A 22,752-nucleotide genomic window follows, 5' to 3' on the forward strand; every position below is an offset into this window, starting at 1 on the left:
ATTCTCTCTTCTACACGACCATTAAATGCACAGGGGGCCCTGAGCCTTATTTCACCTGTCAAACTTAATCCACACAAATGTGCAATTGCTTGAGGTGAGATACACATTTTCTCACAAGACCTCTTGGGAAGTGTGAAAATGCTACATTCATTGAGGCTGCTGAGTCTAACAGTACTTCCGCAGTAGTGCCTGCTCCATTCCTTACCTTCTTCCCACCAAGAAAGGTAATATCACCCTATCAATTCCAAATTTCTTCTGAAGGGTCTGAATGTTCATAAACCTTGTATGAACAACTCACCATTCCCCTAATGGTTAGGGAAGTCCCCTTTTGATCAACTGAAGCAGGATTTCTCACTAGAGTTGACAGGTGAAATAAAGACCAAGGCATCTATACCGCTAACAGTTTAACTTCACACAGTTGTTAAAGGTACAGAAATCCTGGCCCTTCTTTCACCTGGCAACCCTATTTCTCACAGCCAATAGCTAGAAATGTCAGTAAAAACCCTGCAGCACAGTTTAATATCGGAGCTTTCCTTCCTTGCAACTGTTTGTTTTTCTGATGGGAGGGAGCATTTTTTATTTGATACTGCATTCACCCCTCAGGATGAATCACCTTCTAGATGTTATTGGACTATAACCCACATGATCCCCAACTATAGGTCCTGCAGACAAAGCTGATAGAAATTGGAGTCTTACAATATCTGAAGGGCCATAGGTTCCCCATTCTTTCTATATGCTTATAATAGCTGTGTTTAAAAGGTTAGATGGTGTTAGTTTTGAATATGCAAAGTCTTTTCATTTTTCATTTTCCTATAGGACAGAGGAAGGAAGATGGGTTTGAAGAGTCCCACTAGAGATTCTACCTCCTCAATCGCTAGGAACTCTGTCTGAATGAGTTTGGTTTTAAGGGTTTGTGCCTTGTGTTGGGACAGTTCAGGGATTTTCTTCACATCTCAGCCACCCTTTTGCTTAACAATCTCCCTATCTCAGTTCATTGACAGTACAGATCTGGGATAGGTTGTAATGATCCAAGCCATGTGGCAGATCTCATAAAGGATGTGGGATTCTGGGCTAGACAGAAGGGTGATCTGGGATTCTGTGTGTGCATGCTTAGCGTTTTAACTCTCTTTGATCATAGCTTATATAACTTTACAAGTATGTTTTGGTTTTCTTCGTCTGTTGTCATCTACAAGAAAACAAATCTTCTAGGATTGCTCACTTTCTGTGGCTGATGATGGTTGTTAATAGTTTCCTGAGAACCAGTGGAGCGGGTCTAACTGGTGACACTGACACCTGTCAAAGCCTTCTTTGCTCTTTGGTATGCAGAAGTGACAGCTAACCCTATTGCTTTTCCATGTCCTCTTCCATTGAGTGGAGCCTGTTTGATTCCTTGGTTTCCCTGGTGGCTTAAAGCAACCAACATGACTAGAATGATGTAAGTGTTGGGAGACTCACAGTGGCTTGACCACAAATGAGAAATCTCTTATTGAGCTTCCATTGGTTGTTTTGGGTGTCTGTGCTCACCTGTTAAACATTAAATTGCAGAAAATCCCTCTGGACACATGTAAATTAATATGGGGTTAACATGTGCCTGGTTTTAGCGCTAGGGCTTACTTTTGAAATGTATGATGATGAAGAAGACAGAATCTCTGTGAACATGTGCACAGTGGCTTTCTTTCAACACTGAACTTGGGGGGGGGGGAGGATGCACACCTTCAGCTTTGTTTAGCTTCCAACATTGGACATGAGCTGATGTCTTTAGTACAGTATTTTTAGGCAAGTATATAAATGTGTTCTTATATACATTCTTATACATCCCTCCAGATGTTCAGTTGCAGTATCTGTAGATTTAGCCAGAACAGACAAAGGTGATGAATGCTGGGAGTTTTAGTACAACAACATCTAGAGGGCCACCGGATTCATAGCCCTGCTCTCTGGAGTACCATAGGCCAACATGTCTGGAACTTAGGGGACAGGATTTCCAAATCATAGGTTCCAACATAGCCTGTAGTCATAGTATCTTGCTTCACAGCTTTAGACCTCTAGAAACAAACCTCAGCTACAGAACCTAATATTGTAATGTTAGTACTAAGCTTGGAAAAGTTGCACTTTTGAATAATGAATTTCCCAGGCAACATAGTGAATGGCCATGTTGGTTGAGGGATTCCCAGAATTATAGTTCATTAGGGTTTTTTCTTTTTCTTTTTTCTTTCAAGCTCTGGAGCCACAGTAAGAGAAGTGGGATGTATATGTGTTTGTGTGTGTGTGATTTTCAGGAAGGCTTGAGCTTCTTCTAACTCTTTTTAAGAAGCTCAGCCCCCCCCCCCCCCCGCCTTTGCTGACAGCCAAGGCTTCGCCATCATTATAGTCCATGCTCATGGGACTGTGTTAAAGCGGCATCTAGTGGCAAGTTTGGGACCCCCTAGCCATTTATTTTTCATGAGAAGATGGTAAACAATATTTGCATTTTATACTGGTTATTTCCATTGTGTCACTGCCACCGCTACCTGGTGGCACATTTTAAAAAAGGAATTACATTGCTGTATAAGAGTAACTTGGAACTTAAGGTGAGAATTGTACCTACATTGTATTTCTTTATACAATCCAACTGTTCTGTTCATTTTCCAGGCTAAATTTCAGCTAAATCTGCTGGAATGTGGCTGAGTTACCACTGTTTTGAGTGTTTGCTTTACATTAGAGAAGTGGTGGGACTGTGCAGATGTTGGATTGCACCTCCCATCAACCCCACCCAGCATAGCAAAGGGTGATGGATGATGTGAGTCTGGACTTCTATTGGTTTGATTGGTTTCAGTGTACATTTTAAAGGCAGGGTTTTAAAATCTCCATTTACAAATTTGTGTGTGCTGGAACTTTTGCCATGCCTATCTCTCTCTGTGTGTGTTTTTGTATGTGAGAGAGGGAGGCAGGATAATGTTAGTTATATGCTTATATTATCTTTGATTCTACTCTGTATCTATAAAAGGGTAAACATTTTCTGTACATTTTAATTCTTTGACCAAACAATCCATATTTTGACCTCGGTTGCAGTGTATTTGCTTGCTTAGCTCAGTTCACTTATACGGGTTTTCTGCCATGGATTTGCTTGTATTTGCATATTACCAAAACAACAGTGACCTACAGAATAGGCTACTCTGTCCCATTGTGAACTTTCCATCCCCATCACTTCCTGGAGCAATATGATCATAATAGGAATTAGCACTGTATGCTACATTTCTTGAGTATGGTGTTTTGGAAGCACCTTAACTATTTTCTTGAGAGAGAAAGCAAACAGGAATACTATTGCACTCTAGAGTACTATTAAAAGGTAAAGGCATTCCCCTTTGACAAGGTTGTCAAGTTGTGTCCGACTGTAGGAATGTTAGCGCACAGGATATTAAACTTTCTTTCTGTCTAGTCACAAAATTAATTCCTCCTTGATTTGTTCAGCATCATTTGCCAACATCAATCACATTTCCCCCTCTGCCATGACAAATCCAACAATTTAAAACAGGTTGATGCAGTGCTGTTTGTTGATGTCTTTTCTCCAACTGTGAAATCACTTTCAGGGCATGTGTCTGACCTTGCATGTGGTGAAAGGTGCTTCTAGGTGTCTCCCTTCTCAACTGGACTTCCCTGATTTGGTATAATGTTTTGTGGCAGCTTAACAGGAATTATCTGGTTTGATATACTCCAGTATAGGGATGATGTGGTAGTATAACGGCATAGCAGCTCCCAGAGAATTCACAACCCCTCATATCTGTAAATCCCACTACAATGGGCCCTTGGTATCTGCTAGGGTTTGGTTCCAGGACCCTCCACCCACTGGGATACCAAAATCTGTGGATGCACAAGTTCCATTAAATACAATGGCATTGTAAAATGGTGTCCCTTACACAAAATGGCAAAATCAAGATTTGCTTTTTGAATTTAAAATATATGTATATTTTCAAGTCATGGATGATTGACTGTACTATAGATGTAATACACACAAAGCAGAACATACAACAGAAAGCAATTATATATCCTGAATAATATATTGACATATCCAAAAAAGTAAAGGTGTTGTTGGAAAATAGGTGTCTCTTATTATGATGGCTGTCACTGGTTTGTGAGTTGGAAAGCCTTTCCTTTTATGTAAACTGAACAAGATGCCAGCAAATCCTGTATTTTAGGTTTGGACCCTTCATAAAGTCAGAAATGTCTGCATCATGAATGTGGACAATGTTAATTTTACAGAGAAATACATGAATAGGTAAACTGAGATCAAATACTCTCATTTGATATTTAGGCAGAACACAAACTTATTAATAGCTACTTCCTGATTGCCATCCCTGCATGGCATAAATTTTGGCTTCCCCTTATTGCTATTTTGAAAACTTGACAACACTGTTTGAAAATCCTGTCAAATCTTGACATGGAGGCTGTTATGATATGGTGGAAATAGGACCGTTAAAAATATTAAATATAGATGTAGTATTACTGTCAAACTCCCCATGCTCTTTTCCTTAACCCATAAATTGTTTTGATTTGATGATAAGAATGTCAGATCCTTACTATATTGATTCAATACAGTAGCAAAAGTAAAAGTGGGTGGCATGATGATAGTAATACTTTCTCTATCATGGCACTTGGCTATATTTATTTGCCATCCTCTCCATTGATAGGACAAATTTATCAGACTCTAAAGTCACCAAGCAAAGTTGATTACCAATAGCAAGGCCTCATCTCCATCCATTTGGATTGCAAATTCAAAAGGAAGTGGAAAGTTGTACTGTGTTGTGGGTAAACTGTTGGTAACACCACAAGAAAAATCTTTTAACTGGTTTCCCTTTAATTTTTTTTTTAAATCATGGATTATCTGAAGTTTTAAATGCTGCACATCCATGGGGAAATTTATTTATTTAAGTATTTGTGTATATATTATTTCCTCTTTGGACAAATGGCTTTATAAGGTCTGTCCACTGCATATTCTGATACCCTTTTAAACTGAACAACCATGGACCCAATGAAGTTTTGGATTTGTGGATTAAACATGTTAAATTGTTTCTGAAATGTAGGATGCAATCCTATGTGATCCTCTTTTACCTTAAAGTGAGTACTATTGAACTCAGTGTGCCTACTGAATGGATTTCTATTTGTTGTTGAGTGCCTTCACATCATATATATATTATGAGTGCCTTCACATAATTTCCTACTTATGGTGACCATAAGGTGAACCTGCCAATGGGTTTTCCTGGCAAGATTTGTTCAAAAGAGGTTTGCATTTGCCTTCCTCTGAGGCTGAGAGAGTGTGATTTGTCCAAGGACACCCACTGGGTTTTCATGGCTGAGTGGGGATTCAACCTTTGTTCTCCAGAGTCATAATCCATTGCTCAAATCACTACATCATGCTGGCTCTTATTGATCTTAAATAGTTTTTAGGATCCTGATCTTGGGTCCCAAAATCAGAGAGGTAATGCAGGTGGCTCAGGATTTTTTGTATCAGGCATAGTGTTCCAGTATCTCCGGTGTCCCTGTTATCCAGAAACAGAGGACACTTCAACCTCTGTTAGTCCATATGGCTGCTAGAGATCAACACAGAGTCATTGCTGACTTTGCAGTACATAAACTAAGCTTCTTATAATGAACATTGATTTCTGTTGGAGAATGAAGACTTCAGGGACTACATATCACTACATGGAGAAATAAATACAAAGACATGTCCAAAGGTTCAGTGCACCTGATGGAAGATCCTCCCATGCAATGGGGGTGGCAGTTAAATTCAGCCCTCAGTGGTCGCTATTAAAGCTCCTCTTACATTTAATTCTTAAAAGTGTTGGAAAGCCTGCAGCTGGTTCCTGCAACTCCTCTTCAGCATTACCTCTTGGGGGCTAGGACAGTTACTAGATAGAAATCTGGGGGTTGTGCAGCCTACAGGGTTTGATCAAAATATCTGCACCCCAGTTTCTGAACTGGCATAAACTTTGACCGAAAAGCTCTTCAGTGCAAGCCAAGCCATAGATGTTTAAGAGAACCTAACTCAGCTGCACTAATTATAACTCAGATCATTTATCACAGGCAACAGTGAACTGTCTGAGAAGGAGAGAGCTAACACTTTGAAGCGCTGTAGGAAAAAATTGCCTGCAAGAGGTGCAAACTACTCACTGCAGGAGAGCTAATTGCAAAAAGTACAGGTGACGATAAAGCCCAGTTACCCAGGCCTGGAGAGTGGCCTGTGGTTTGCCTAGATTAACACCTTTCACAGCTGCCTTGGGTTAGTTCCAACTTCAAGTTACATCAAGGACACACAAACGTGAATACTCATAATACCTTAGTTTTTTTTCTCCCATTGTGGGCCAGAAGGTGGCAATGTCTCCTTTAGTAAAGAATTATATATGTGGAATAAAATTAATGGCCTAAATCCAAGTGTTAGAAAAGCCAACTAGAATAAACATGCTGGAGCAATAACAATTTGGTAAGTGAATATCTATGTAACCTCCATTGATTCAATGGGTCTATTTTAGTGGGGACCAGTGGCATCCCTAGGGTCGATTCACCTGGTGCAGTAACTCATGGTGTTACCCCCCTATTGATCTCCTCCCATTTCACACCATATAGAGTCCTTAGCAATCCTTTTTTGCACTAATGTTACTCATAAATCGTAATTCTCATGTAGCACTGAGTGTAATGCTAATACAGTAGTTGTGACAAACAACTAACAAAATTAAAATTATACCTTCAAACTACAATATCATATGCACAACGTAAATGTATTTACATAAGCATAGTGAAGATGTGGTTAAAATGTGACGTTTTTAAAGAAAATTTTAAAAGAATATATTTTTTAAAAAACATTCAAAGGTTTTTTTAAATTAAAATTTAAAATTTTGAAATTTGAATTTAAAAATTTCTGGGGCCTCTCCTTTCTCCTCACACTGAACTTCACCCTACTCCCACCATCTCTTAAAGCATTTTAAAGGGAAGCAGATGAATGCCACAGTCCTTTTCTGCCAAAAAGTAGGTGTTTGAGAAGCAGTGGTGTCACACACTTCTTTGGGTGTCACCTGGTGTGATCCACACACACCCTGATGACGCCAATGATGGGGACTAATACTTGAGTTGAGGTTAAGCTGTCCTTCAAATTCTTCACCTTCATTACCATCTGAACAGACGAGATATCACAGCCTGCTTAAGTAATAAGTTTGAGAGAGGGTAAAATAATACATGCTTCAGGACCAATTTTGGTTTTGGACATGGACAGGATATCCTGTCTACTGGAAAGCCTTTGCTTGCCTCTGTAGTGCTGGCCTATGTCACAATTTATTAGACTAATCTAGAGGCAAAGCCAGTCCTTGGCATTTGGAAACTGAGGCGCATTACAGACCGCCCAAAATGGGCATTCTCACGCCGCTGCCGGTTGCTGCTTCTGGGAACCGCAGCGGCCAAACCACGTGGCTCCCGGGCACAGCAAGAAAGAAGCGCTGAAATGGCGCTTCTTTCTGGGCCCCAGAAGTGGCACCGCGAGGTGCTAGTCGCGCACTTGCGGCATCACTTCCGCTGTGCGACATCCGGATGCTACACGTCCGTGACGTCAAAATGGCAGCCCCCATGTGGACGGGCACCACCATTTTGTACGGACTCAGTCCGTACGAGGGTTGAGGGGCGTCCGGAAGGGACGCCCGTTCTCAACCCTAACACATCCCTTCTCAACCCTAGTACGCCCCTTCGGCACGTCTGTAACGCGCCTAAAACTGAACAACAGCCTGATCCTATGTATATTCAAAAGGAGATTATCATAGTGTTGCAGTTGGAAGTCTTGGGAAGCCCCTAGTTAGTGGCACCTGTACCTCAAGTTCAGTTAAAGGTTGTACCTACATATTACATGGCTGCTGCTGACCAACATCTCTTCTATGTCTGTCCCTAGGATTTCTAGTAAAAGAAACACCATTACATTTAAGAATTTAATTGCCCCTTTTCCAAGTTGTTGGCTTCCGCATGCAAGGGGTGAAGTAGTTCTCAGTGACAGTGATATCCATGTCTGTTGTACCAGTGTGTAGGCCAGCTTTCCCCTGCTGGCTAGGGATGATGGAGTTTGCAGGCCAACACATCTGAAGGAAATCTGAGAAATGTTGGAGTAAATGCATGGAAGAGGCTGGTTGGGGCAGGCACTCATTCTGCATAACGTCACCTAAGCAAGAGCCTGTTTTTTTATTTGTTCATTTTCATCACTCAGACTCCGAAACTAAGGGAAGAAGTAGCGGGAAGTGGCAGACAGGCCAGTGATTAAGCACCTCACTGCAGTTTTTCCCATCAGATATCCCCAAATATCCCTGTTACCTAGGCTTAGAATATATGTTTCTTGAGGTAATATCTATTTCAGTCAGTGTTTGCAGATGTAGTATGCTCAGGTAAAACAGAGTTCTGCTTTCAGATGAGGATTAATTTTCTATATATAAAGAAGTCACAGATCTTATTGGACTTTTTCTTTTAAGAAGATCAAGATGTGCATGAGAGAAGGGATTGCATTAATCCTGAAAGATTGAAAAATTAGCCTTTCTACCTTCCTGTTATAAATTTCAAACATTAAGGGTTGGTTTTTTTTCTTTTTTCCACCATCACTCTGTTGTTTTCCATTTGTAATACTTTTCCCCCACCACATCTTTCTCTTTTCTTACTGAGGAAAAACTGTTAAGCAGAAAAAGACGAAATATTTGCATAATGTTATGCTTAACATGAACGCTTTTTGCTGTGTGGCTCTCACTCCTTGAAATGAGGTTCTATTTGTCCCTTGACTCTCCTCAGAAGCCGCTACCAGATGGAACTGAATCTTCCATATGCAGCACTGTTGATTACAAGCCCCCAGATCCTGAGGAGGAGGAAGAGGTGGCTGAGGAGGCTGTGCAGGAAGAAGGGCCAGAGGAATGCTTCACTGAAGGTCTGGTCACCCGGCAGGAAGCAGGGGTCTTTCAGGGAGAAATTGAAAATGGGTCAAGCCTCCCCAGAATAGGAAAAGAAGAGAGTTCTCTGAGCAACTGCATAATGCTTTCCTCTCACTGGCAAAACTGAAACAGAGAACATATTTTTTACTGTTAAGCCATAGAGCATGTCAAGAAGTAACAAAAAGAGAATGACTTCTGAGCATGTGAAATTTGCACACCCACCTAGGTCTGGTGCAGGGATTGCCAATCTGCTGGCATAAATTCTGAGCATTGCTTCCTGAGCTATTTGATATGGTAGATAGGCAATTCCCTACCCCACTTTGCCAGAGACTACTGCCATATTTGTGCTAAGTTATTAGTCCTCCATATCGGTGGGCTAGCCATCTGTGGTTTGGAGCATCTGCAGTTGGATCCACCCCATTACATCAATGGCAATGTGTACATGCAGCTGCGCCAACATGGCCACATGCATGTCAGCATCCATTGAAGGCAATGGGACTTGAGGTCCCATGTTTTTTGGCATCCATGGAGGTGGTCTGGAACTGAACCTCCACCAGTACGTAGTGCCAGCTGCATTGTACTCACTTTTCATGGAAACTTGTCACACACTAGTACTACTCCATGGACCACCACTTTAAGTAGCACCCATTGACCTCTCTTTCCCTTTGTGCATTACAGCCTGCGTTGGGAGATGTCCTTGTCTGTATGTTGATATCAAAACAGAAAAAGGAAAGAAGTGGTGGAATCTTCGGAAGACATGCTTCAAGATTGTGGAGCACAACTGGTTTGAGAGTTTCATCATCTTCATGATCCTCCTCAGCAGTGGAGCCCTGGTGAGTGCTATTTCTCTGCAGTGAACAGTCTGTCAGGCAGTGACAGAGAATGATAAGGCTGAACCAAAAGAGTACAGATGCAACCAAGTACTCGTTGGCACTTCTCCTTGAACTCTTTACTCCTCTAGTTGGAAGTGACAGGCATACAGAGCTATCAGTATAGAGATTATAGGATAGAACATCACTCCTATCATGTATTGGAAGTTTTCCATTTAATATCAGAAGTTGAGCTGATATGCAACTCAAGCAAATAAATAAGTCCAAGAGCCTAGAATCATAGAATCATAGAGTTGGAAGAGACCACAAGAGCTATCCAGTCCAACCCCTGCCATGCAGGAAATCACTATCAAGCCTCACGTCTCTACAAGGCTGTCATATTTTGCACACATTTTGAGATGGCATTGCTCAGTGAAAAAGACAATACTTGATAAAGAAGAAGCCAGTAGAAAAAGAGGAAGAATTCTCTTTATTCAGTTACAGAAGCAACAACCCTAAGTCTACAAGACTTGAGTAAGTGTGTTGATAGTCAAGGCATATGCAGATGTCTCATTTGTGGAGTTGCCATTAAGTCAAAGCCAACTTGATTGCAAATAACAAAAATAACAAAAGTGATTTCTAGTTTTTTCCAGTCTCTTTGAGCTGTGCAGAATTTCCAGAAGCCTGAAGACAGTTCCTTAATGCCCCACATAGTTCTTTGACCCTCTCTATGGCTCATAAGATTGAGCCAGAGCTTGGGAAATATAGAATCACTCCCCATGCCTACTCTTTTCACATTAGAAGTATTGCTTAATCCTGAAAGCTAATATAGTGTCACATCCTTTCAAACCCTTTTCTTTGTTTTTTTAATGACTCATACATATAGGTCACGCTATCCCTGCACAGTCCATCCAAAGCTTTTTGGTAGAAACCCTACCCACTCCAGTGCATATGATGTCTTGCAGTGCCCACTCATTTCCCCAGTTCTTCCCCATCTGTACTCACAGCAGCATTGTCAGATGCTTATTCTTGGGAATTGTGAGTTCAGTGAAATACATAAACTGTTTTGTCATATCTACCTACTGTCCCTTTTTCTTCTTCTAAGGATCTCCTATTTTTTGTTTATCTCTGTCTTGGCTGGAGACATCAAAATACCTTTTCCCTGCCTGTCTTGAGGGTTTGTGGCCCCATAGGTCCTCTTCAAGAAGCATGTAGTTTGCAGAAACATAATACTGACTGATAGCTGTTTTTGCCTAGGCAAACATATATTGTTGGTGTGTTTACAAGGATCATCAAACCTATATAACTCAAGTACATCAGAACAGAGCTTCCTGACTTAACTCAGGCAGAACAGGTGCCCTTACATGGCCTCAGGAGCAGGAACAGCCAGTGGATTTATAGGAACAGGAAATCCAGTCCTGATTTTACTACAAAGTAACTGCTGCTCTCCAGAGGATCAAGAGATGACTCCGGTACTGGGGAAAAAATACAAGGAGAAGTTTGACCCCAAACCATCTGTTTTGAGCTAGAGCTCCACACCATTCTGCTTTTTCTGTCAGACCTGGGGCTGCTGATGAATCCAAAGTGATACCTGCAAACACCAAAATGCTTCCAGTTTATAGGCACTCAGTTATGTGCACACTCCTCAAGGACACAAAAGTAACACTGTTTTGGTGTTAGGAAGAAGAGAGAGGTTTCATTCCATGGAGGTGCGTCCTCTGTTAAATCTCACAGTGGTCATAAGTGGTTCTTTTTCACTTGGACAACTTTGCACCTCTTCAGTGAATGTCTCCACAGCAGCGCTTTCAGCTTATATTCAGTTGAACAATGACACCTTCTGGTCTACACAGTCAGTGATTATGCCTTTTTTTAAGTCTACAGAAAGTTCACCATTCTACTTCAGGACTTGTTCCTGGTGGAGTCCCTTCTTGCATCTTTCACTACTTATGGGAATCCCATTTGAACTTGTGAAGGTTTTCTCTGCTTCCTACCCTGTTTTAAATTCCCTCTCAGGGAGTAAGACAGTATCAGAGGAGTCCAATGCCAACATGGGAAGGTTCTTTATGGTCGCACTCCACTCCTGCTGAGCTGGATGGGACCCCTGGAGACCACCTTCATACCAAAAACAACTTGCTGCCATTACCCAGTGATTAACCTGTTACACCTCAGCAATGTATTAGGATGTTGCTGGGCCTTCTACTTGTAACTGACAATCAGTAAGCACTAACTGAACTAAGGCTGTGAAAAGGAAGGTAAAGAGACAGTACTTAAGGAAATGGTTTATTATAAAATAAAGAACATTAAAGAGCAAAACATGGAAGACAACTGATCCTCCAGGCACAAACTAAAAGGATCGATTACAAAACACAATCATGTCAGTCAAACCTTAACATACTGCAAACCTGACTTCCCTGACAAGTAGTCCACGTACCAAGGGCTTACTCTTCCTCAGGGTTTCTCACTCTCTCGACTCCTTAACTGTCTTTTTCCAACCACCATCCAGAAGGTTGTTTTCTAATTGCCCTCTGATAACCTGGTTTCTCCTCATATTACAGTACCCCCTCCCCCAGGGAAGAAGGTCCTGATAAATGGAAGGACTCTCATTTATCACAGAGCCCTTGGTCATACGCAGCCTTTGTCTCCTCTCTTGGAAGATGCCATTTTTGGCTTCCATAACATCAGTGTGTAGGCTAGGCAAACACCACAATTTATGTTGTGACTTATCCTTCTTATAATTTCTTCAAGACACAGTGGCCATGAAAACTGACCTATAGGGAGAATAATAAGTTGCTGGTTTGATTCTTTCAGTGGTCATCTATAATATTTACTCAACCTACCCTCCTCTCTATGTTCTAGTTTCTTATTAAATTACTACCTTTCTGCCGCATCAGATAGAAATGAATGAATGAATAGGATTTACACTAGAATGTTTTCTGCTGCTCCAGAGACTAGGATCCGGAACAATGGATGCAAGCTACTGCTTTGATTTGGATTTCCTGCATGGCAGTGGGTTGGACTGGATGGCCCTTGCGGTCTCTTCCAACTCTATTTTTCTATGATTCTATGACCTTAAGGACTAGAAACTTTAGAAAAATCAAATGTGGAATTCTCAATAACGCTGTTATTACAAGATAGTATTCTCTATGTACTGTTTACCCTAACTTTGCTAATTGTACTGTAAGACCTTTCTGGGGATTGATCATAATAGCCTCCTTTGTCTCCCTCTTTCAGGCTTTTGAAGACATTTACATAGGGCAACGACAGACAATCCGCATCATCTTGGAATATGCTGACAAAGTCTTTTCATATGTTTTTGTTATTGAAATGCTGCTGAAATGGGTGGCCTATGGATTCAAGGTCTACTTCACCAATGCCTGGTGCTGGCTTGATTTCCTTATTGTTGATGTAAGTTGTCACTTTCAGGAGCAAGTTATTTTGGAGTGAATCCTTTTGGCATTTTATCATATGAGTGTTTCCAGAATGTGGGCTGAGTAAATTGGCAAACAGGATCCTTCTGATGGATGTTTAAGGACTACTGAGAAGGATCTGTGAATCACATTGGTATCCTTTCATACTACACATTATAGCACTGTGATGCCACTTTAACTGCCATGGCAACATTGTATGGAATCCTGGGATTTCCAGACTTGGGTGGGATATTTAAAATTCTCAGCCATAAAGATCCTTTAATGCCTCACCAAACTACAAACCATAACATTCCATTGCATGCATACTACAGCAGTGAAAGTGGCGTCATAGCATTGTAACTGTGTAGTGGGGGCACAAATGAAGGAGAAGTAGCTACTTTCCCAAGGTAAGATAGAGAACATAATCTTTTCTCTTATTATGTCTGTCAGTTTGTTATGAAGTGTTCTGTTTACTCTACCAGGTCTCCCTCATTAGTCTGACAGCAAACTGGTTGGGCTATTCAGAACTGGGAGCCATCAAATCTCTAAGGACACTCCGAGCACTGAGACCTCTTCGAGCCCTGTCCAGATTTGAAGGCATGCGGGTAGGTTATTTTTGATGCCAAGTGAAAACGTTCCCCTTTTTCCCCACAGCCATTTTGCATTTTAAATTATTTGATAGACTGTCTCACTGATTTTGTCTGTCAATTTGCTGAAGGTTTTTTATGCTTCTTTTATAATGTCTTTGCTGTTAGATAATCTTTACAAAACTAGTAGAATTATCCTTTGTAAGAGTATTTTTACCATTATTATTATTATTATTATTATTAACCTTTATTTATAAAGCGCTGTACATTTACACAGCACTGTATTACCCTACCAATTGATGCAATACCTCTTTTCTCACCCCTCTCTCCTCCTCACCTACCCCATGCTCTTTTTCTCCCATGGAGTTACAACCTATTTCTCTCTCATTACTAGACTGCAATGCTCTTTTCTCTTTCCTAGTGACCTTTCTCTTTCCAACCCCTGTGTCTTTTTTCATCTACTTTCTCTATTATTTTCTTTCTTGCTAGTGTTTCTTTCCTGCAATCCTGGTGCTTATTCATTATTTCCCTCTGCTTACTCTCCTCTTATGCCCTATATCATGCACTAGAATCTACATCTTTCTTTCTCTCTCTTTTGACTTCAGGGGTTTTGCAGAGGAAAACATCTCTTTTTTAACTGTGGTGAAAAGAGATACACTCTCTCTCCTTTGTCATTGTAGATGTACATCATCCTGGGTTTCTTTATGAATGAAGGGATGTATACATTTAAATAAATAAATAAACATATCATTTGATATGACATCCCAAGAGTTCACAATATAGACATAGTTTTCTTCCCAATAGATTTTGGAGAACTAGTGCAATTTCTGAAGCGATTATGGGTGTCAAGCCTTCCTTGAAAATATGCCCCTTGGTTATTTCTTCTACCCCATTTCTTTATTTACAGCATCCCACTCTTCCTCAAAATAGCTTCTGTGACACAATGCATAAGACTGTCCCCTTTTTACTCCTACAATATTTTTATGAGCCACAAAGCAGTCACACCTTTATCGGGCCAACCAAACTGCACAAAATACACTTCTTAGGAGGCAGACTAGTCTGAGAGTGACTAGCCCAAGGTTTTGTGGCCAAGTGAGAAGTGAAATCTTGCTAATTCATCACATGGGGCACAACACTGGCTTCTGTAAACTCAGTTTTATGAGACCTCAATGCAGGTACTCACTGTTGAGATGGATGTGGACACAATGAACTCATCCATAGTGACTGTGGCAAATGTCAGCCTATTCTGTTTCTGGATTTCATGGCTTGTAACACCTTGAGAGCCTGTGTGCTGTAGTGGTTTAGGCATCTGGCTATTGACTCTGGAGACCAGGATTCAGTTCCCAGCTTGGCCATGGAAACCCACTGGGTGATCTTGGGCAAGACTCACACACTCTCAGGCCCAGAAAACCCCATGATCGGTTTGCCATGAGGTCATCATAAATTGGAAATGACTTGAAGGCACATAACAACATTCAGTATACTGTGCGCCTGCGTTATACGCAGCTTTCAGCATATGATCAAAGCTGTGCAGGAGAGCACAAGGCACAAGGGGCGGCACGTCCCATTTGGATGAATGGGGCACACGCCTATGGCGCATGTGTGCCGCCACACCACCGCATGCATGAGCCCCATTCACTTGAATGGGGCTTGAGCATGTGTGGTATTTAGCTTACGCGAGGGGTCCGGAACGGTATGAAACCGCAATTGTTACTGCTCCTGCATCCAGTGATGGCCTAAATATGATGGGGTTTAGTCCACTCGTTTTCCTACTTGAGGTTTGGTTACAAATGTCCTATCCTCATTCAGTTTGGTATGGTTTTCTTTCTGCCCCATCATCCCCCTCATGAATTCAGTCCTGTCCCCGCTCCTCCCCCTGTACCTACATTCCTGGTCTGGCATGTTTATTTTTAAAATATATATTTTTATTGTCTTGATATGAACATGATATAGAATTAAAGTGCTGTACCTCTTTAGCATTGCATTTATAGAAAGTAAAACAAAAAACACTGTGAATGCAGCGCAGTACAGAGGAAGTGTTTGGAAGCGAAATGAGAGAAGTGGAAACCTTCCAAGGCAGGCCTTTCCCAATGTTGAGGAGGGGCCTGTTTTGCATCAGGTGCCTTAGGGAGATGGGACTATGCTTCTTCCAGCCTCTGTTTAGCTGTAGGGAGGAATCACAAGTCTCGCAATGTCTGATGATTTCACAAAACTTGAGAATGTGTGAACAAGATTAGGGGTGAAAACTGAATGGATAGGAAAACTCATTGGACTGCTCTGGGTTTTAAAAGTTGAGGTAGGTTCAGCAAATTCACAAGAACTAGGTCTAGAGAAGAGGTATGTTGTATGGATATTTTAAAAAACCAAAAACCAAAATTGATAAATACAATTCCAACCAAATTATTTTGGCCATTCTGGATAAACCCAATTTCAATTTCCCTTATGGTATTGAAAATAGGTTCTGCACTTAGCCCTGACGATCCCTCATTCTTAGTAGAACCTATTGATCTCTGGAATTTCTCAATTATGTATAGTAATATCTCCCATTTGTGGAACATCAGATTTTGTTGGAATACAGTTCCCACAGTCCCTATCAGCACAACCTGTAGTCAGAGGCCTGGAAGTTGTAGTCTGGCAAGAACTGTGAACCCAAGGCAAGGAGCCAGCAAGCAGTTATGAATTTTAAGTCTTTTTTTAAAGTGCCCTTAGTCTGAACTTGATGGGGGAAGAAATTGTTTTCAAAATCATTTTTGTTAAATCCCATATGTTTTTTGTTTGTTTGTTTGCTTTGGATGTTAGGTGGTTGTAAATGCCCTTCTAGGGGCCATTCCATCCATTATGAATGTCCTCTTGGTCTGCCTGATCTTCTGGCTCATCTTCAGCATCATGGGGGTCAACCTCTTTGCAGGGAAATATTACCGTTGTGTCAATACTACCACAGGTGACCTCTTTGATATCAGTGAAGTGAACAACAAGAGTGACTGCATGAACCTCCTTAACATAGGAAACGTCACAGATGTCCGTTGGGTCAATGTCAAGGTCAATTTTGACAACGTGGGCCTAGGCTATCTCTCACTTTTGCAAGTGGTAAGTGTGCCTGCTTTCTCTCCTGTCTGTCTGTCCTGGAGGATATCCACCTGCTGGGAATTCCCCCAGAATATGCTCTTACTTTTGTTCTGAGGATTTTGAAATGCTAATCTTTTGGCATTACAGTACTATTTCCAGAATCTCCAAGACCATACTGGCAAATCTTGGAGTTGTTGTCCAAAAAAAGTAACTTTCCCAAACTCTAGCTGAGGGATGAAGTTTCCAGGAACACTGTGCTTGAGTTGTGTGGTATCTATCTGTGTCTATCTCCTTCTGTTTCACTTCTCTCCCACAGCACTATAATGAATCTGTGTTTTCTTCTAGGCCACCTTCAAGGGCTGGATGGACATCATGTATGCAGCTGTTGACTCCCGTGAGGTAATGTAGACATGAGAAGCGGATTTCTATATCCTGTAATTCTCTTGTAGGTGTGACTAGCTCAGGCCTGCGGGGAGAAGGGGATGGGAATTCTGGGTCCAAAGGGAAGGGTCTGTTCTCAACCTTTTCTCTGCCATTCCAGATGGAGGAACAACCTCAGTATGAAGTGAATCTCTACATGTATCTCTATTTTGTCATCTTTATCATCTTTGGGGCTTTCTTCACTCTTAACCTTTTTATTGGTGTCATCATCGACAATTTCAACCAGCAGAAGAAAAAGATAAGTGTCTCTTATTTATCACTTATTCCTTTTGAAGATATATAGCCCACCTTTCAGTTGATGCAAAAGAAACCCAAACTTACATATACACCAACTCCATCCAGTATCTCTTGGTTCTCTAGCTAATGGGATTAGGTTTCCCTTAGGTTATGAAAAAAAGAAAAGACAAGTGATCTATGTTACTGCTTGAACATGTCTTATTCACAAGATATATATATCTATATTCACAATAACAAGTTTCAATAGTCATCAACAACCAACAATATACATATGAAAAATCAGGGTGATCAAAGTCCATGAAAACAATGTCTCCAGTGTTGGCAGTGAATGTAATTCTACTGTTCCAACACCATAATTCAATCCAAAGTCTAGAAAGCAATCATTGATGGTACTTGAAGTAAAATAGCATGAAGTTGTAACCTGTAGTTTTCACTGGTAGCAAGGTCCTTCACTGGTTGTATTCAGATGGCTACCTCCGGTGTACTCTGGCCATTTCGACTCACAAGAAGTCTTCATCAGCATTATAGAGTTTTTTTATGCCGGATTAATATTGCAAATTATGTGTTCCATGCTTCTAAATATGCAAGGTTAACAATAATTAGTACATTAATTACCATCAATAACAAGATGCACAATAGAATACAATTGTGAAACAAAATTCCAAGATTAAACCATTGTAGCTTACCCACGACATTAAACAACTTGGCTTCACTGATAAGAAGAATACTGGTACAAGTTTATAGGAATAGTATGTTATAATATACTCTACCTAAGCAATAGGCTACAGGTGATTGCATGATGCATTCAATTCTCTTTAAGGTATAGCTTCTAGAAATATACTATCCTATATATCCCACAATGTAAGCGTCAGGTAGACACAATGCCCTGACTCCGGGCCGAGGCCAGCAAAGGTGCCAGTCTGTATAGGGCCCTAAAGAAGAATTTGTGGGTTCTGTGGTTATAAACCAGAGGGAAATTAAACACACATGTGCACAAGCTAGAAGGCTGCTAACAACTGAAGCAGAGAGAACCGGGTCTCGAGAAAAGGTAAAGGTGACCAAGTAAAGTTGCCATAACTGTGCCTCAGAAATGGACAAGCAGGTTATGGGTGTTCAAATTAAGCCTGCAAGAAAAGAAAGGATTGTGGAGGTTTTGCATGAGTCTTGGATGTTGCAGTTAAGGACTTTCACCCCAAATCTAATAATGATGATTCTCTTTTTACTTTGGAGGAAAGGACATCTTCATGACAGAAGAGCAAAAGAAATACTACAATGCTATGAAGAAACTGGGTTCAAAAAAGCCGGTGAAACCCATTCCAAGACCCCAGGTATGCCATTCTTAAGGCTCCAGTCCATCTTCCCTCCCATACGTCTTTATATGTAAAGGAGCCACCCAACCCTCAGTGTAGGGGCCCTTTCACAGTACAGTTATACCATTACAATTCCACTTTAATTACCATGACTGCATTCTGTGGAATCCCAAGGCTTGTAATTTGGGGAGGCATTAGAGCTGTCTTGCACAAAATTCTAAATACCACTCCAAGATCCCATAGTTTCATAAGTTTGCTTGGAGATGTCTCATCCATGAAGTCGCCATGAGTTGAAGTCCACTCAAGAACATCTAACAACAAATAACAATATACAAAGAGGGAGATCAGAATCAGAGCTGCCTATCCCAACCCTGACCTCCTCATGTTTATATGACTTTCTAGACCCTACAAATGAATCTATCTCAGACCATGGGGGCTACTAACTTGATGAATTACCAAGTATTTCCACATTCCAAGTGAAGGACTTTCATCAATTACATATAGACATTTTCAGCTCAGGCACAATCAAACAAGAATAGCACAAGATCGGTGCATTTCCAAATACAGTAGTGGTAGTTTCTCTCAAAAAAGTGAATTTTGTACCCGAGCTACCATTATGCTTGGTGATCTGTCAGAGTATTCATTAGTGGGTGCAATACTGAATAGTCTGTTGATCTTTAGGGCTTGCTGAGATAGATTGCCCAGAAAAATAGTCTGACCAATGCCTTAGGACAGAGGTTTCCAACCTTTTTGACTCATGGAGTCCTTATATCTATGGCAGAACCCCTAAGAGGCCTACCCTATGTCTTACAAGTTAATTGTATTTAGGAATATATATAAGAATATATTCTTATTCTTTCATTTCACTCCATTTTTATTTCTTTAATTTTCCTGGAGCAGCTGCAGAGCAGCTGGGAAGTGCACACCGAGCCCTAAGGGGTCCTCATAACACAGGTTGGGAACCCCTGCCTTAAGAAATCTTTACATCAAAGTAGTCAGGTGCTTGAGCAGACGACGAGACTTCAGTACCTTAGAGAGGTCTTTGCCATTTATCATTGTTAGCACAATACATTGAATATTTGCTTTCTTCAAGGACCAGAGATTTGTATTGGGGGGAGAGGGTAGACTTTATGTATTTATTTATATCTCTTTTTCATTTGGATGCAAAAAGTCTCTTAGTGCCAGGCAACTCTCAAGGCCCCTCCTGTTCTGGTAGTGCCATCCCTCCCCCTGCTGCAACATTAGCGTGTATGTATGCGCACATGTGTGCGTGTGCACACACACACACAACAGCCTGGTTGGGAAGGAGCCCAGGCATTCAACTGCTCTGGCAAGGTCTCCTTGGGTGTCCTTCACTTTCCCCTCTGCTCTTCTTGGGAAGGTCTGGAGTATTGCCCTCTTCCTCCAGCCAGGGAAAGGGATGACTCCCTTTTGTGCATCTCCTTATTGCCTGCACTTGAAGCAGCCCATCCCATCACCCATTTCTTGATACACTACTGTCTCTATCTTTACAACAGTCCTATGAGGTCATTTACACTAAGAGAAGGTTACATGCCTAAAGTCACGTAGTGAGATTCATGCCTAGGTAGAGTTTGAATACAAATGCTTCCATTCTGCCTTCCAATGTATTAGCTGCACCACACAATCACCTTTTAAAACACATAAAAACACACAGATTCAGTGATAACATTCCATTTGTTTCGATACCAGATGATTTAGCATTACTCCATTTCTTCACCCATCTGAAAATTCTTGTATGGGCTTTTCTCCATTTCTTTTCTTATTTTTTTCTTCATGTTTGTCTTTGTCCATGTGTCTTGTCTCTTTCATGTGTTTCTCTCACACACTCACTCATGCCTTCTCATTATAAAAGAACAAATATCAAGGGATGATCTTTGACTTTGTGACCCAGCAAGCTTTTGATATAGTCATCATGATCCTCATTTGTCTTAACATGGTGACGATGATGGTGGAAACAGATGACCAAAGTGAAACCAAAATAAACATCCTCTTCCAAATCAACCTGATCTTCATTGTCGTCTTCACAGCTGAGTGCTTCCTCAAGATGATTGCCCTGCGGTACTACTTCTTCACTATTGGCTGGAACATCTTTGACTTTGTTGTAGTCATTCTTTCCATTGTAGGTAAGAAAAATTTGTGACAAATTCTACGCTTTGTACTCTTGATCCTTTTTTAAAAAGCTTAAACCCAGTAGTAAGCACAGCTAGGGGTTGTTCCCACTTAAGATTTGAAACGATTTAAAATACAACGTTTTTAATAAAATCGATTCAAAATAACACTGTTCTTATCCCGCTATCCGAATCGCTTTGTTCATCGTTCCCATCTGGTTATTTAAATCGAAGTTTTTACCTGCAAGCGTTCCTACTTGGCATGAAATCGGTGTTTAAATAAAGCGATTCTTCTCCTCCATACCTTATTTGGAGCTGTCAATCAATAGTACGTCAGAATGACGTAACGTTAATCCGGAATATTTGGAAGCGATTTATCTTTTGGCATCGTTTCCATTTCATTGACAGCCAGGGAGAATCCCTTCAGAGAGCACAGAGATCAATGGGAGAGGCTTCTGGCAAAGCGAAGCTCTTTCCAGAGGAACTATGGGATAGGTTTTGGAGGGCAGCATCCTGTCTCCCAAGACAGCCAGGGAGAATCCCTTCAGAGAGCACAGAGATCAATGGGAGAGGCTTCTGGCAAAGCGAAGCTCTTTCCAGAGGAACTATGGGATAGGTTTTGGAGGGCAGCATCCTGTCTCCCAAGACAGCCAGGGAGAATCCCTTCAGAGAGCACAGAGATCAATGGGAGAGGCTTCTGGCAAAGCGAAGCTCTTTCCAGAGGAACTATGGGAGAATCCCTTCAGAGAGCCCAGAGATCAATGAAGGAGGCTGCTGGAAAAGCAGGGAGGGAGCACTCTTCCCAAAGATTCTCTTTCCAGGGTTGGAGGAGAAGGCAGATTCCATTTGAGAAAGGGAGAGAGAAAGGCTCTATCCCCCCCCCCCCATTGATTAGAGCCCTTCCCTGCCTGGGCGAGATCAGATGTCCCTTCCCTGCCTCTCCTCCGTTAGAAATGGGCTCTCCCCACACAGAGGGGAGGTTGCAATCCACCGGGGGAAGCCTTGAGCAGCCGGGACTTCAGGTGTTTAAAGCGCTGAAGAGATTAAGCGCCTGTAAACCATTAAAATAAAAAATAAAAATAATCCTTATCTCTTATTGAAAGACCACAGCGGACAAAGGGGTGAGGGAAGCAAAAATGGCGACAGCCAGACGGATGGGGACAGAAAGGGCAACTCCCCCAAGGACAGCCCCATCGCACTCCGCTCCTCCCATTCATCTAACGCAATTTCAAAGGCTGTCGTTCCTATTTAAATGCTCCGGTTCCTAAATCGAATCAATGGAAAAACGTAGGTCGGACCCTAGCGTTTTTTTAACACGCGTTAAATGAGGAAAACTCGATTCAAAATTTTATTCCGCTCTACAATTCGATTTGTAGTGGGGACGATTGCAGGTTGCTCTAGAACCGTTCTAGGTTTAAATCGGATCCTAATAGGAACGCCACTACTTGGATTCGATTCAGAACGCGGGGTTTCACCTAGTGAGAACAACCCCCTAGAAATACTAAAATGAAGACAGTTTTGCAGCGGAGGGGATTTAAAAGTGCATTTACTGTGTTCAATTTAAAATATATATTTTCTCTCTAGGCATCCAGTAAGAGTGTAGGGTGGGTGGTAAGATGGACAGGTACACAATAAAGGCTATTGGCTGATAGACATGCATGTACACCCTTTTTGTACCAATTTGATTTTGGGCAGGGGAATGTGGTGGCAATCGATGCAGTTTCAATCTGGTGCATTTCAATAGGGTGAATCTAGGAAAGAATACTGTGAGGTAGATGCAGTTTTTTGCTAGTCTAGAAAACCCCTCTGTTGCCCTCATTATTGTGCAAATTCACTAATTCTGTAGTT

General features: G+C 41.4%; 1 protein-coding gene across 2 annotated transcripts in view; it reads left to right on the plus strand.

Annotated features, from left to right (window-relative positions):
* Positions 1–22,752, plus strand: part of LOC149309266 (sodium channel protein type 4 subunit alpha-like) — an 89,268-nt gene that overhangs the window by 61,938 nt on the left and 4,578 nt on the right. For both annotated transcript variants that reach the window (XM_089532070.1, XM_089532069.1), the window contains 9 exons: positions 8,782–8,914; positions 9,597–9,751; positions 12,959–13,132; positions 13,617–13,739; positions 16,521–16,808; positions 17,133–17,186; positions 17,329–17,466; positions 18,689–18,793; positions 20,649–20,919. In XM_089532070.1, the coding sequence (XP_089388196.1) occupies positions 8,782–8,914; positions 9,597–9,751; positions 12,959–13,132; positions 13,617–13,739; positions 16,521–16,808; positions 17,133–17,186; positions 17,329–17,466; positions 18,689–18,793; positions 20,649–20,919 (1,441 nt within the window). The remainder of the gene's footprint in view (positions 1–8,781; positions 8,915–9,596; positions 9,752–12,958; positions 13,133–13,616; positions 13,740–16,520; positions 16,809–17,132; positions 17,187–17,328; positions 17,467–18,688; positions 18,794–20,648; positions 20,920–22,752) is intronic.

Source organism: Sceloporus occidentalis, unplaced genomic scaffold, assembly GCF_023333645.1.
Source record: "Sceloporus occidentalis isolate IW3139 unplaced genomic scaffold, rSceOcc1.0.p SCAF_7, whole genome shotgun sequence".
In the NCBI taxonomy this organism is placed as follows: Eukaryota; Metazoa; Chordata; class Lepidosauria; order Squamata; family Phrynosomatidae; genus Sceloporus; species Sceloporus occidentalis.